General features: G+C 39.0%; 1 protein-coding gene across 1 annotated transcript in view; it reads right to left on the reverse strand.

The window, feature by feature from the left end:
- The window catches only part of LOC139447259 (histone deacetylase complex subunit SAP130-like), a 34,387-nt gene extending 19,037 nt beyond the window's left edge, over positions 1-15,350 (reverse strand). Inside the window, exons 1-3 of the mRNA XM_071228525.1 lie at positions 15,234-15,350; positions 3,900-4,049; positions 3,211-3,289 (exon numbers count right to left, since the gene is read on the reverse strand). Coding sequence (XP_071084626.1) covers positions 3,211-3,289; positions 3,900-4,046 — 226 coding nt within the window. The 5' untranslated portion in view covers positions 4,047-4,049; positions 15,234-15,350. The remainder of the gene's footprint in view (positions 1-3,210; positions 3,290-3,899; positions 4,050-15,233) is intronic.
- Between the last annotated feature and the right edge of the window lie 1,870 nt (positions 15,351-17,220).

The following is a 17,220-nucleotide window of genomic DNA, read 5'->3' on the forward strand; positions in this document are numbered from 1 at the left end:
CTGGTCCCACAGTGTGACAAGCAATAGAGTGATGGGGACCTATTCTAACCCTTGTTCCACAGTGTGACAAGCAATAGAGTGATGGGGACCTATTCTAACCCTTGTTCCACAGTGTGACAAGCAATAGAGTGCTGAGGACCTATTCTAACCCTGGTCCCACAGTGTGACAAGCAATAGAGTGCTGAGGACCTATTCTAACCCTGGTCCCACAGTGTGACAAGCAATAGAGTGCTGAGGACCTATTCTAACCCTGGTCCCACAGTGTGACAAGCAATAGAGTGCTGAGGACCTATTCTAACCCTGGTCCCACAGTGTGACAAGCAATAGAGTGCTGAGGACCTATTCTAACCCTGGTCCCACAGTGTGACAAGCAATAGAGTGCTGAGGACCTATTCTAACCCTGGTCCCACAGTGTGACAAGCAATAGAGTGCTGAGGACCTATTCTAACCCTGGTCCCACAGTGTGACAAGCAATAGAGTGCTGAGGACCTATTCTAACCCTGGTCCCACAGTGTGACAAGCAATAGAGTGCTGAGGACCTATTCTAACCCTGGTCCCACAGTGTGACAAGCAATAGAGTGCTGAGGACCTATTCTAACCCTGGTCCCACAGTGTGACAAGCAATAGAGTGCTGAGGACCTATTCTAACCCTGGTCCCACAGTGTGACAAGCAATAGAGTGCTGAGGACCTATTCTAACCCTGGTCCCACAGTGTGACAAGCAATAGAGTGATGGGGACCTATTCTAACCCTGGTCCCACAGTGTGACAAGCAATAGAGTGCTGAGGACCTATTCTAACCCTGGTCCCACAGTGTGACAAGCAATAGTGTGATGGGGACCTATTCTAACCCTGGTCCCACAGTGTGACAAGCAATAGAGTGCTGAGGACCTATTCTAACCCTGGTCCCACAGTGTGACAAGCAATAGAGTGATGGGGACCTATTCTAACCCTGGTCCCACAGTGTGACAAGCAATAGAGTGCTGAGGACCTATTCTAACCCTGGTCCCACAGTGTGACAAGCAATAGAGTGCTGAGGACCTATTCTAACCCTGGTCCCACAGTGTGACAAGCAATAGAGTGATGGGGACCTATTCTAACCCTGGTCCCACAGTGTGACAAGCAATAGAGTGCTGAGGACCTATTCTAACCCTGGTCCCACAGTGTGACAAGCAATAGAGTGATGGGGACCTATTCTAACCCTGGTCCCACAGTGTGACAAGCAATAGAGTGATGGGGACCTATTCTAACCCTGGTCCCACAGTGTGACAAGCAATAGAGTGCTGAGGACCTATTCTAACCCTGGTCCCACAGTGTGACAAGCAATAGAGTGATGGGGACCTATTCTAACCCTGGTCCCACAGTGTGACAAGCAATAGAGTGCTGAGGACCTATTCTAACCCTGGTCCCACAGTGTGACAAGCAATAGAGTGATGGGGACCTATTCTAACCCTTGTTCCACAGTGTGACAAGCAATAGAGTGCTGAGGACCTATTCTAACCCTGGTCCCACATTGTGACAAGCAATAGAGTGATGGGGACCTATTCTAACCCTGGTCCCACAGTGTGACAAGCAATAGAGTGCTGAGGACCTATTCTAACCCTGGTCCCACAGTGTGACAAGCAATAGAGTGATGGGGACCTATTCTAACCCTGGTCCCACAGTGTGACAAGCAATAGAGTGATGGGGACCTATTCTAACCCTGGTCCCACAGTGTGACAAGCCATAGATTGCTGGGGACCTATGCTAACCCTTGTTCCACAGTGTGACAAGCAATAGAGTGATGGGGACCTATTCTAACCCTGGTCCCACAGTGTGACAAGCCATAGATTGCTGGGGACCTATGCTAACCCTTGTTCCACAGTGTGACAAGCAATAGAGTGATGGGGACCTATTCTAACCCTGGTCCCACAGTGTGACAAGCCATAGATTGCTGGGGACCTATTCTAACCCTTGTTCCACAGTGTGACAAGCAATAGAGTGATGGGGACCTATTCTAACCCTGGTCCCACAGTGTGACAAGCCATAGATTGCTGGGGACCTATTCTAACCCTTGTTCCACAGTGTGACAAGCAATAGAGTGATGGGGACCTATTCTAACCCTGGTCCCACAGTGTGACAAGCCATAGATTGCTGGGGACCTATTCTAACCCTTGTTCCACAGTGTGACAAGCAATAGAGTGATGGGGACCTATTCTAACCCTGGTCCCACAGTGTGACAAGCCATAGATTGCTGGGGACCTATTCTAACCCTTGTTCCACAGTGTGACAAGCAATAGAGTGATGGGGACCTATTCTAACCCTTGTTCCACAGTGTGACAAGCAATAGAGTGCTGAGAACCTATTCCTAATGGCTATAATTTTGTAGAAGATGCAAAAAATATATCAAGAAGCCTAATAGTACATTTTAAGAGTAAAGTTGGTATAACTCAGACGGTCGTCAATACTTGCACATTTTTAGTCAAGAGGTTAAAATAAGTTAAAAATGTATTTTTCTATAAGCATGCACAGGCAAAGTATGCAAAGATTAAAGGTTTACTTCCCCGTACAAATATCAATCACAGTCGCGCAGTCGCACACTAAGTAAAAAATATCGATTCCCGCCTTAAATGTTCACGTTAATGTCTGTTACACCAAACACTAATTAGTAGTGAAAATTAGTAGTGAAAAAAGTAAATATTTTCATCCATTGAACCATACTTGACACTGCCAACAGTAAATCGTCAGTGTGCTAGGTATTTGGCCATCCTGTCTATGAAAAAGATGACTAACGCACCGCAGATAAGAGCACATACAAGTATCGTGAAACGTATCGGATCGGGAGAAATGTATCGTGATAACTATCGAATCTCACAGTTGGTGTATTGTCCCAGCCCTATAGTACCGGTGAGCTGAGAATTCATGGCCCTGTTCCACAAAGTTTTGTTAGTTGGTTTAGTGCTGTATACAGCAATATTCCAGCTATATGACGGCGGCCTGTAAAATTCAAGTCAGACAATCCAGTGATTGACATCATGAGCCTCGATCTACACAATTGTATACAATAACATGCATCAACCAAGTCAGCGAGTCTGACTAGCCAATCCCGTTTGTGGCCTATTACGACAAGCATGGGTTACTGAAGATCAATTCTAACCCAGATCTTCACTGGTTCCAAAAAGTGATTTTGTGGAACGGTGCCCAGGTTTTTATAAATGATCAACTTTGATTACCTGTGGGCAACATTGCTGATAACGCCTGTTGGTGTGGATGACCAAGATTCACGGACTGGTTTATCTTTGGTCTAATTGTCTGAAAAAACAAATCAGTAGGTGTATAGGTTAATGAAAATAATAGGTCTACGTACCTGTTTTTAACATAACTACAAACAATTTTTGTCTTATTTTTGTAAGGTAAAATGATTGATCAACATGATTATTACCACATTAGCATGTCTAATATTATTTCAGCGTTTTATTATTTACAAATTCTTGCAAATCAAGTGAAGCGTGCCACAGGTCGCCATCCTGGGACCCCCATATTCATGCTTTGGCCCCCCCAAAATATATTACTCAAGAGTCCACTGGACTCAAAAACAGAAAGACCCAAGTAAATCCCTGATTGACCAAATAAACAAAACAAAACAAGACATTAAAAATAATATAATAGGGGAAATATGTTTATTGTTTCAAGGAAATGAATCAGTCACTGACTATGGTAAATTCAACACCCACTTCAACCATACAAGCTTCCTTCTTGAATAGGGAACTTAAAAAACAGATATTTTCAAAACAACATCCTGAATGATAAGCATTGCTTCTTCAATTTTCATCAACAGTTATATATCATGATACATGATGTATTTCTTTCAAATTGCTTGTTTAATACGAATCAAATGATCAAAATGATATTTTAATGTTACCTGTAACTTGATGTCCATGATGGGTTGCTGGGCTTGGATGTGGGAGGGTGTACCACTTAAAGTGGGCGTGGCAGCTGGAGGGAGACTGTCGGGTTTGTCCTCTCCTCGCCTTTCACCCCCACCGCCTGGGAAATTAGCACTACTCATCACCTGTAATGGGAAGTTCAAATATTTATTGCATACCAGTGGTTTGATATTTTCACATTAATGAGCCCAGAGTATGAAACATGACCCATTGGATACTCTCATTAGTTGTTGTAGTTTTGTTGTTAAACGCCGCACTCAGCAATATTCCAGCTATATGACGGCGGTCTGTAAATAATGGAGTCTGGACCAGACAATCCTGGGATTAATATCGTCCACGCAATTGGGATACTATGACATGAATCAACCAAGTCAGCGAGCCAGTCCACCCAATCCCATTAGTCACCTCTTACGGCAAGCATGGGTTGCGGAAGACCTATTCTACCACGGATCTTCACGGGTCAATACACTCAGTGATACACTCATTAAATGGTTATCAACAGCCATTGGGCCACTGACTCATAGATCATGTACAGATGTAGATACAAAATATCACTGTCAGTGTTTGCATTGGTCTCCAAATTAATGGGGTCCCCTTGGACGGGTTAGCCTGAGCGGTGAGGGACGAAGCTATCTATGGGGGTTTGGGTGCATGCCGACACCCATGTAATTTTGTTAAATGTAGACCTGAATAGGTATATTTTAACATGTTTAAGCAATTCTGAGCACAAATAAAGTGTCTGGTTGAAATTTTTTAATTGTCTGTTTTTATGTGTATATTATATGGATTTTGGGAGGCGAGAGAAACTCGAAACAAAACAACAAGTTATGTGTAAAGTAAACTTTTTTTCAAAATGAAAAACGCATAAGGGGACGCGTGTATGTTTTTTTGCAGCCCAGTTTTTATCTGTGTGTATTTTTTTATATGGGACGTCGTAAACGCAACACTGATTGTTATTGGACATTTATATAATATAATATGATATGATATGATATGATATGATATGATATGATATGATATGATATATGATATGATATGATATGATATGATATGATATGATATGATATGATATGATATGATATAATATAATATAATATATAATATATAATGATGAGCCATTGATCATGTTGATTCATTTCAATGAGCTAAACATTTCTAATATGATAATGATCTTATTCACGTCTTTCAGTGGAAAATGCCTTTTTTTTAAACTGCCAAGACAACATCTAGTCCCATAGTGTTACTACACAAAATACCAGTTTCAACCTCCTCGGCAATGTAGTATCTGAAAAGACTTTTCTCTGCACAAAATAGATTTAACAGAGATTTTACAGGGATGAACACATCTGAGTAATAACAACCAAATGTGATGCTCTACTCAAAACATGCCAAGTTTAACCATTCTTTGACATTGTGGTTTCTGAGAACAAGTTCTTAAAGCCTTATTGTGAGATGTTCATTCAGTTTTAAAAGAAAGCTGCAGATAAGTTGCATATTTGCATACAATATGCACAAAACATCTCCATCACCAAATCAACTTGGAGTTGTTTGTGTACAAATATACAATTGCATACAATACTCTGCATAATTACCCAATATATCCCTTTTCAAATTACATACATAAATATCTTCACAGATACTTATTTACTGATTGAATGCAGGCATCAAACACTACTGCGGCAGAGCTCCAGATAACTTTTTGAGCAATTGAGAGTTTTTACTCTAGGGTTTCTATTTTAATTGGGTTGTTACATTTTTCATTGGGTAGCCAGGTAACCATTATTTTTTCACTAATCTATTCATCACTCTATAGGGTATTTCCCCAAAAGAGTGAACATTTTCAGATTTAAAATAAAATATTTTAGATGTATATAACCCATGATAACTGTTCTAAATATTTAGGCTTGACACAGAAAGTAAATTAGCTCGTAATTGTGTTTTGGAAATTAGCTAGCTTCATTGGGTGCTGTTTTTAAACACTTGAGCTTTTCATTTAATGCATGCTTTTATGTACGCAAGTTAACTGAAAGTAATTGGGTTTTGAATATTTTACACAACCACGCTCTACGTCTTGCTTATTGTTACTTAGACATGGATATCACTGTTGTGAGCAGTAGAGGACGTAACGTGTACGCGGGACGGCTCTCCTGTCTTGTGTACAAGTGACCACCTGAGAGGTGTCACTCGTATGCGGGACGGCTCTCCTGTCTCGTGTACAAGTGACCACCTGAGAGGTGTCACTCGTATGCGGGACGGCTCTCCTGTCTCGTGTACAAGCGACCACCTGAGAGGTGTCACTCGTATGCGGGACGGCTCTCCTGTCTCGTGTACAAGCGACCACCTGAGAGGTGTCACTCGTATGCGGGACGGCTCTCCTGTCTCGTGTACAAGCGACCACCTGAGAGGTGTCACTCGTATGCGGGACGGCTCTCCTGTCTCGTGTACAAGCGACCACCTGAGAGGTGTCACTCGTATGCGGGACGGCTCTCCTGTCTCGTGTACAAGTGACCACCTGAGAGGTGTCACTCGTATGCGGGACGGCTCTCCTGTCTCGTGTACAAGTGACCACTTGAGAGGTGTCACTCATATGCCTGATGGCCTGTCAGTGGACCATGGATTTCTGCATGTTGCACAAAAATGTCTCTACAAGTGTTATTTGTGAAAATAATAAAACAAAATTAAGTACAGTTATTGATCATTATACTAGTTATCGAATGACATGAAAAAAATGTCATAAGAAAAATAATAAACAGTCAAATTGGGAGAAAAATGTGCAAAAATCGACCAAATCTTCTCTCTTTTTTACATCGATTTTCTCCTATGTACATATTTTTCAGAAACTAACATGTAGTATTTTCTAAAAGCTTATTCATCGTAGAGTTACAAAATATATGAATTATTTCACGCACACCAATGCACACCCATTTTCCATCGCGTTGAAACATGTTTACTTTCTTCAAAACTGAGCGAACCGTCTCGCGTACAAGTGACTGGTAGACAAGCCGATAAAGGGAGGTAACCGATGCCTGACTAAAATGTTCCATCGGAACATCCGTCTTGTTACACTAAATGTGTCTGAATCAGAATGGTGCGTATAATATGCACAATATTTATTTAGCGTTTAGTTTCGTGGTTAGAACAAGGAGGAAATGTATTTTGATCACGAATAAGGAAAACAATTTTGCAGTGGGTAATTTATTATTAGGTGGAAGTAAAATTGTTGGAAAACACGGCAAAGACTTGGTGAGTGACTGAAATTTAATGCCACATCGGCAATGTTTCAGCCCTATCGTGACGAAATGTCACTGTTGTGTGTTTAAGCGACATGTAACACACTTAATAGGACAACTCATGAACAAGCAGTGTCTGAAATAACTGCCTGCCTGCCTGCCCCTGCAGCAGCAGAAACTAGGATTTTTAATCAACTCATCCTTATAACGATAACATATAGCAATAATGATAACATATAGCAAAACCCTTAGTGAGTGAGTGAGTATGGTTTTACGCCGCTTTTAGCAATATTCCAGCAATATCACAGCTGGGGACACCAGAAATGGGCTTCACACATTGTACCCATGTCGGGAATCCAACCCGGGTCTTCAGTGTGACGAGCGAACACTTTAACCACTAGGCTACCCGACCGCCCCAGCAAAACCCTTAAAAATGGCAACTTTCAACCAGTCATACCTCAACTACTGGGCAGATTTATAATGTCTGACTACGGGCAGGTAACTTTGAAGATGGGCAGGCAACATTTATGGTTACCTTCCCGACTGTCTTGTGGGGTGTAAAAATTATTTCAAACACTGTGAACAAGTACAATATAGAAGTCACTTTGAACAGCCCTTTTTAAGCAGAATCTTTTAATAATATATATTGGTCTAAACATACCCAACAGACTGGACCTAAAGGAGCAAAAATATATTGAATACCCACTGAAAAATCGTCAATCCCAATGTGAAAAATAACTTGACATTAAGTCAATACATAACAAATTATCTTGCGCCCTGAAACGATTTGGACTTTAAAAGTATGAGCGAGACAGTGGGTCGGTCAGGTTGCTGTTTTTAACAGTATTCCAATTATCATAATTATGTCACAGCATGTCAGCTTGACATGAGAGGAAAGCCAGAAGTGATGCAGGTCTTATGACATTTATCACATGAAACCCATGAGCACAGGTATGGTGCTGACAAAACTAGAAACATAATCAGGCCAATCAGGATTTGAACCCACGATCACTGGTTTCTGGCGCGCCAAAGGGATGCAACTCTGCAAACGCATTGCAGTGCCATAGCCATTAAGGCCACCCATGACCCCTAAAAGTTGTAACTGGTATACCGGTATATTGCAATACGGTTGCTTCCAATACATGTACCTCAATAAAACCCTTGCGTATTGATATTTTCCGATAGTCACAAAAGAATTAATACATGATTATAAAAGAATTAATACATGATTATAAAAATGATATCTACGATTTTGAGATATTTGGATGAATATCTAAACCATGTAAACAGCACATGCTTCATGCTGTTTATATTAACATTCCATATTGATGATGTAATAGGTAGTCTGGTTTATCCATACTACCCATCTAAAGTCTGGATTATTGAATACAGAAGTAACAGTACAAATATATATAATTTGGGACGAAATACGTATTGCAGTATTGCCATACATTGCAATACAATTTATGTGCTAATATGCCAACCACACTCTACTGTCATTGAAGATAAAACACGCGTCCTCATCATGCTCATAGACTGTGATTACTACGCAGGTCTTAGATTTCATTTTTTTTAAATTGCAATATCAATAATAAATTTATTATTTTTTATGCGATTTTTCAAGTGTACATAGTTTACATAAAATTGTTATACTTTTAACATGTTTAAACACTGATATTATACAGGCACTTCTGGCAGCAACTATTAGCAGAATGCCGAGACGTTTTAATTGTATACAAATATTGTCTTTTACAGGTGCTTCTTTAGCAAACTGAAATGCTACAGGGCAGGTATATTAATACATATGTTGTGATGTTACGAACTTATTAATGAACATATAATGTTTCAAGAGTCTTTTGCATACTACTCTGTACAGCCTTCATCATGTTCATACTGTATGCACATTTGTGTGCTATAACAGTCAAGTCCTGATAATCTGACATGGTTGACTGCATATAAGTATGTCGGATTCATGAGTATGAAGCTGTTTCAACTTTGAAAAATCAGACAACACGATAGATAACGATACAAACATGTTAAACTAAAAAAATGAAAAATGAAATACTGTAAATCTTGAAATTGACTGTGAATTAAATGCCAAAAATGCGAGTGGTCTTTGCATTAATGAACTTCGCATTTGTATCACCAAAATGACTATCAACAATAAGACGACCTCACTGCACACTTTGGATAGCGGAAATACCAACTTGAATATAATCACAAAAACGGGGTATTGAGCAGCAGTTGTAACAAGTATAATAACAGTGTCATTCAAAGAATAGGAATTACACAATAGGCATCTGGTGAGTTATCACTGCTGGGGTCGAGAGTCCTACCCACTCGTGTCAAGATAGACACAATTTTTATGGATAACAACTTCTTTAATACTGTAAAAAGCGACGTTTCGGTATAGATCCTTATACCGTTGTCAAGCAAGAGTCCTTATTGACACCTTCTCTCCATACCCATCAGTTAACTGTTGTTGGTTCGAATTACTTTACTGCCTTTGAACTTCCTTAATGCCAGTCAACAGAGTAAACATATAAACTGTGTGTTGTTTTTAGGAAAACACTGTTCATTGTTTTTACGGAAGTGCTCTCCTCAGTGCTAAAATGTGGTGCTGTTTGTTGTTTGATTGGATTAAGGTAAGGGTAGGTATCATTCCACTGGGGATTGGGTTTGGGGAGTCACATTTTTGGCAAGGGCTCAGCAGTCGTATTAATTTGGAGACACATTAATTTCCAGATTTACAGCATGTACAGTATTCATATCGTTATGTTACATTATTAGTAGAAAATGTTTTCTAATCATGCAACCTCTAAAGCTCAACACAAAACTACTGTTGACTGATTCAAAATATTTTTGTAAGCATAGACTGGAATGGTAGTCACCAGTTTGAAACTAGTGACGCAAAGCTCAAGAAAAGCAGCTTTCTCAGTGGCTAATGACGACTTCCTGTTAGTCATTTCATTGGTTGGTCAAAGTTCGTGAAAGGTGGTTCTGACATGACGTGTAGTGGGATGTCCTCAGCGGTAGCATTAATTGCTTATTGTTAAGAAAGCTTATCTCTGCAGCTGTTGTAATATGCAACTACTAGCGTCTCGTCTCGTATCAAAACATGGGCTGTGTACTTGAAGGCAGAAGACCACAGACTACGCTGATCAATCTCAGATTAACGAGACTGATTAATGAGTGATTTCAGTAAATTCATTGCAAATTAGGTGAGTGGGAGTTTGGGACTGTCGAAATACCAGGTCTAAATAGCACTGATTTAATAAGTTCTGATCATTAGTGTCTGATAAAGCCGATTGTTAGATTACGAGTTTCGGATTAAAAAGACTTGACTGTATATCATTTTATCAGTATGCATATAACTACTTATACATTACATGTGCGTGACACTTCACTGACCATGATGAATATATTAACTCTCACTTTCTTCTCAACTCTCTCTCATTTTATGAGGGCTTCCTTCGATATTGATATTTGACAAGTCAAGTGAAGGAGTTGGGTACAACGCTGCTTTTAACAGTATTCCAGTTATGTCACAGCGTGTCAGCTTAATGTGGGAGGAAAGCCCGAAGTGATGCAGGTCTTAGATGTTTACCACATCAGTGAAACCCATGAGCAGGGGTATGGTGCTGACAAACCTAGAAACATAATCGGGGCGAACCAGGATTCGAACCCACAATGATAGGTGTCTGGCGAGCCCAAGAGACACAACTCTGCACAGCCAATCGCAGCACTTAGACGACTGGGCCACTCATGCCCTCCTTGACAACTCAAGACAACAATATAAAAATACAAGTTTTGCTATTTTTTCTATTTACATGAGGGTCACACAAAGAGAGCATAGCATTATTTTATCACGCTGGTCATGAATTAACTTTCAAACCAATGATTAGGTCACCTCGAGTGACAATGGTCACATACTTCAATTTCATAATTTTGAGCTGTTTCATGAACCATCACAGAATTGAAAGATGCAATGTTCAAAATTAAAGGACCTGTGAAGATTAGGGGTAGAATAGGTCTTCAGCAACCCATGCTTGCCATAAAAGGCGACTATGCTTGTCGTAAGAGGCGACTATGCTTGTCGTAAGAGGCGACTAACGGGATCGGGTGGTCAGGCTCACTGACTTGGTTGAAGCATGTAATCGATCACTGGATTGTCTGGTCCAGATTCGATTATTTACAGACTGCCAATACAAAAATGTTTACATTTTCTGTCAGTTTTATTCAGTTCCAATTTGTAGCAAAATTGAAGCCAAATTTGATAGTTCTTTTAAAGATTTAAACTAAAAATTTATTTTTCTCCACTTGCTTGGAAATTTAGATTTGGATGTAAAGGACTGCAACATCTGGTAACAGGTTCAGAATTATAGCCCTCAAAAGCTTCTAGACAATAAGAACTACCATCATTGTATTCTTACTCGTCCCGAACACAAATTAGTCTCAGGCTAGCGGAATAAGGCATATTAAAAAAACTATGCTTGTTTCCAGTCACCCGACCCTACCTACATTTTACTCCCTATCCTACCTCATTTTACTGAGATTTATTAAATAAGACAATCCCACGACCCAATCTTGATGTTTTTCATCATTTAGTACAGTGCTGACAATATGATTTCAACATGTTTCATTAAATTCTTTTTACCCTGTTTTAAGATTGATTGTATATCTGACATGTTGTGAAACAAGTTTTTGTTGCCATCCTTGCAACAAGAGACTTTAAGTGATATAAAACATTTGAAAAAATAAAATAATTTTCCCACCTACCTACCCTCTTTTATTTTACCATGTAATAGGAATCAAACATATTTTTGGGATAGACTTAAGCTGTGACAAGGTCCCAGTGACTTTGTGCTTAATTTCAAACACTTATTACCATATTCGACATAATAAGCACCCAGGGGGCTCTCAAAATTAGAAATATGGGGCTCTTATCAGAATATTATTTTGGTGAAAAACAACAGAGTTGAAAGATCGTTAATTTCGTGGTTTATGCTGACAGCCTGAAATGTTTATATACGACAGATATATTTTTCCAGAATTTAATTTCCCATAATAAAGAATGCATATAACACACGTATTATACACAAATATATAAGTCATGTGTACACTGATCAATCGAAAGGGGTGCTAATAGCGATTGTTCACAAGCCAATATATTAAATAATATTGCTGTGGGCGCTTATTACGTCGAATACGGTATTGCATAACTAATGAACTTAAAGTTGGACATCAGGCCTCAAAGTTTAACTTTTTACCAAGTAGCCTTTAGACTACAAGTAGTTTTTTCCTGGTAGCCAGTGGTAAAATCAAGAAGTCAAGCCAATATTGTAGGTAGCCAAAAGCATTTGAAATGATCTTTTATGAAATACTGTAAAAAGCTTTAGTTCTTCGCCGTTAAAATATTGCGAATACCACACCAAAGACAATACTGCGACGAGATATTTTTGCGAGTTGCCGTGTTGAGATGACACCTCGATTACTAAACAATAGACAGCTTCTCTCCGAAGCTAGTTAATCTGAGTTGGCCGGAAAGTTGACAAGTGTCATGAAACCGATTCACGCAAGATGGTTTGTTTCCTGTGTGGACAAAATTGCAAAGGACACTGACGCAATCAAGCGAGGTTGGAAGAAGGCAGGATTACTGTGAGGCAACAGTGACACTATTTGGTCTGTTTACACTGTCATTTGTGATGTATTGTGTGACCATTCTGCATTCATTTGTGTTTTTAACTTATTGAGTAACTTGTGGTTCTGGTTGATGATTTCAACATTTGATGACGTGTTGCAATGAATAAAGTATGTATGTATTATTTATACTTATTTTTGCGTTTTTAATTTTTGCGATAGAGTCTCGTTCGCAAAACTCGCAATAATAAAACGGTCGCAAAAAATTCCCTGTTTACAGTAACTATTACATGTACAAGTCATAGCATTAGTCTTGGAATTGTATATTAGTGGAAACTGTACTTGACTTTTGTTATTTGTGACTCGAACAATGATGCAATTTATGTTACTAGATTATATAGGTATATCCTAGCTTATCCAATAAACTATCAACTAAAATGAAATACTAGTTAATGTTTATGTATTTCGATTCATTGTTGACTTTAGGAGGAATTATTTGCCAGTACAATTAGTAGCAGACATGTTTATTTTTGTGTCTACATATGTGTAGCAATAGAAGTTAGTAGCCACAAGATATTTTTCAAGGTAGTCATTTGGCTACCTCTGAATTTTAGACACTTAGAAATTTAGGTTGCATTGGCGACCATTTTAGTTGTAACTTTGAGGCTTGGACATGTAACCATGGTTACATGCACTAACAAACACATTTCAACCTAGCGAAAATCATGTCAGACATAAAACGTGCCTCCTATACAAATATATGCTAGGCTGCTATCAGGACCCACAGACTTCAGAAGCTGCAAGCTCTGTCTAATCTCATTTATACAAAAAACAGCTTTCTGTGACAAACAAATTGACACATGAATTTACTGCAGGCCAGAAGGACCAATACAACATGAACAAATCTGAAACAACAGACCTGTCACGAGATTTACCTACGATGGGCTTATGGGCAGGTGCTTATTTCGAACACTGCTTCTATTAACAAGCCTCATAGTATTTGTTTGTTTGTTGTTTAACGCCGCAATCAGCAATATTCCAGCTATATGACGGCTGTCTGAAAAATAATCGAGTCTGGACCAGACAATCCAGTGATTGACATCATGAGCATGGACCCACGCAATTGGGATCGATGGCATGTCTCAACCAAGTCAGTGAATCTGACGACCCGATCCCGTTAGTCGCCTTTTACGACAAGTATGGGTTGCTGAAGATCTATTCCACCCCGGAATCTTCATGGGTCAGCCTCATAGCAAAACCAGAACTTTGTAAAAAGGACTCAAAATCAACATGGCAAAGTGAACATGTGACATTGATGTGAACTAGTTGGAAGTAATCAATGGTGTCTACCCTGTTTCATATATCCCATGAATTTCAAGTATTTTTTAACTCTTAAACAATGGTATTTGATCAGAGTATAACTGTCATGTCAACATGCATTGAAAGACATCACACTACTGGACACTCGTCAATTCATGCTAATAATGTGTGTGGGGTGTTCTCAGCACTAGCCCAATAATGACAAGATACAGGCAAACTAATAAACAATGGAAATTTTACGCAAAAATTGAAACCTTGTAAACATTGAACCTATTGCTTCAAGAAAGTGCCTTACATTTTTTCTGACACTGGTCAAAAATGCATGATGAGTGTGAAATAGTTTAATAAAATTTTTTTTAAATATTTAAACTAAAAATACATTTTTCTCCAGTAGCTTGGAAATTAAAATTCGGATATAAAGGCTGCAAAAATCAGTAATGTTTAGACAATAAAGAATCCATGATATACCATGACAAGACCCAAAAAACACCGGGTTGTTTACGTTTGTTTACTAGGGTTAGTAAAATTCCTATCTTTTGGCTGCGTGTCCTGAAAGTTCTGCCTTAACGTTATTCAGTAAATGGATTTAGAGATCTACTGGGTAATCATTATCCACGTTACATTGTGACAGCCTGTTTATGCTAGATGTGCACACAACCACTGTTTAAGTCTGGAAGATTGGGGACGGTAGGGTCATTGAGAATACTTCTCATACTTCATACTGAATCTAGCAAATGGATCAAAGATTCAACGAAACGGTTATGTTCGTAGAGAAACGATATTCACAATACGTTATGAATGTGTCACGTCAAGCCCGTTCTAAAATACCCTCTCAGGTTTTATTTTGGCAACGTGCCAAGATCTCACCCACGGAGATGGACATACGATATTTTGAAATATGATACATGGGTTAATGGTCACGTTTGAAGCCCTTAATTACATTTCTAGTAACCGCAGTTTAAACGACTTAAAAACGGGTAGTTCTGAAAAAACGACCAAAACAACATTCTACACGAAACGACAACACAAGAGGACGTCTGACGGTTGGGCAAATTATTCCATCAACCCGGGCCTGTAACAATCACAAAATGTTGTCATCTGGCAAGTTGTTGTTCTTACCTTCCTTCTTGACCATAAGCACTCGACGGGAATAAAAATAAGGGCACGATAACGAACAAATGTACGTATATGTTCTTGTCAGTTTGATATTTCGCTCGTAAACCAAGCATGGCAGCTGAGCGTATACAAGTTGTAAACGTATCAGTGATTGGTTAGAGAAAGTCACATGACAGGTGCGCGCTTCCGCCGTTCTTCTTCCGTATAAAACAAACATGCTATTTCACCTCGACTCTCATTTATTTTGATTGCAAAACTTTATTTGTGACTAGTTTATGTGCTCGCTGTTAGGTATTCTTGATTTCTTCGCCTTTTAAGCTATTTCATTCGTGTATCCGTTAGAACTGTATGACCTCGCGTGCACACATTTAAATACTGTGTGCTAGGTTACTTCCGATTACTTGAATTGTATTTTGCGTTGAACTATTTACAACGTAAATATGAAATCTGTGTAACATCTTATGCCCTAATCTCAAGTGTCGTGGTCAGTAGACTCTATATTGTAATGCCCCACCTGAATATGAAATCGAATCAACCTGAAAACACACAGGCTGGTGAAATACACGGATCATGGCGGATGAATTTGGACCGAAGCGTCGTCCGCTACAAATTTCTTACTGCGCATGTGTGACATAAATGTTAAAAATTAAGAGTTATGTTCCTTGAAAGGTTGTTATACGAATGATGAATAGAGCACATATATTTATACATGTATATCACGGTCTTTGAAATTCGTTATTTATTTAAGATATTTTCATCCTACTATTTATTATCCACATGCCGTAATAGATTGATAACTGAAGTGATTCCTCCAAAAACGTTATTTATATTTCTTTGAGAGGCATTTAGAAGTTGGAGTACTAAGTAAGGGTAAGGTATATGGATGTCATACGGTATTAAAGAAATTGTTATCCACTGGCGGATACAGCTTTTTGAAAAGGGGGGGGGGCGGGCGGGGTGCATAATTAAGATCTATTTCTTGTCTTTGGTGGTAATTTATACAGAAATAAAGATTTTGTTCGAAATAAAAAGGGGGGGTGCGCACCCCCGCATCCACCCTCTGTATCCGCCCATGTTATCCATAAAGTTGTGTCTACCTTGTCATCCGTCAACTTCTAAGTAATCCTTATGAAACAATTTGTAATAGAGAAGTTGTTCATCCATGATATATGGATGTCATACGGTATATATATATCTTAGCCTTACTTATTATTAGGGCTCCAAGCCGAAAGGCTGTAGAGCCCTATTGTAATCGTTCGATTTATTATTATTATTATTATTATTATTATTATTATTATTATTATTTATTATTATTATTATTTATTATTCCGCCGATTTTTGTACCTGCCCTAGCAAAATAACCACTAGCTCGATTTTGTTCAAATTTTGTGTGTGTTTGTAGACCATTGGGTACTAGTGCCCGCCAAACAGCCAAGGCTGTAGGCCCAAAGGCCAAGGGCAGATAACTGAAAAACAAGTATTTTTTGACGATATACTTTGCCCTGTTGCTCCACAACCGTTTGTCCGTTTACTTTCAAACCTTGCATGTATCTACTGCTTCTGTTGCTTGATAATTTTTGTTCTTTGACTTTGGTCATTGATCACGTGGTTTGGCAGCCATATTGGATTCAAGGATTTGCCAGGGTTTTTTGGGCACCTGTCTTCAAATACTATCTCCTCTGAATCCACTGCATGAAATGATTTCAAACTTTCTGAGAATTGTCTCCATACAGAACACAACAAATTAGCATAGCCATTTTTCGATATCTTTTGTAGTTGCGGCCATATTGGATTTTGATTTTGATCATTTTTTTCACCGAAATTTTACTTTTAAGATCATAGCTTGTAAGGTTCTTAACAGAAACTATTGAAAGTTTGCATAAAACTTTGAGACTATATGCAGCTCATTTTGTCCTGGGTTGCACACTGAAAGCACCACTGCTTGGTGTGGTATTATTCGATTTAAGTAAAAAAATCAGACTTGAGTACA

Source organism: Haliotis cracherodii, unplaced genomic scaffold (assembly GCF_022045235.1).
Source record: "Haliotis cracherodii isolate W230 unplaced genomic scaffold, xgHalCrac1.p SCAF_7, whole genome shotgun sequence".
Lineage (NCBI taxonomy): Eukaryota > Metazoa > Mollusca > Gastropoda > Lepetellida > Haliotidae > Haliotis > Haliotis cracherodii.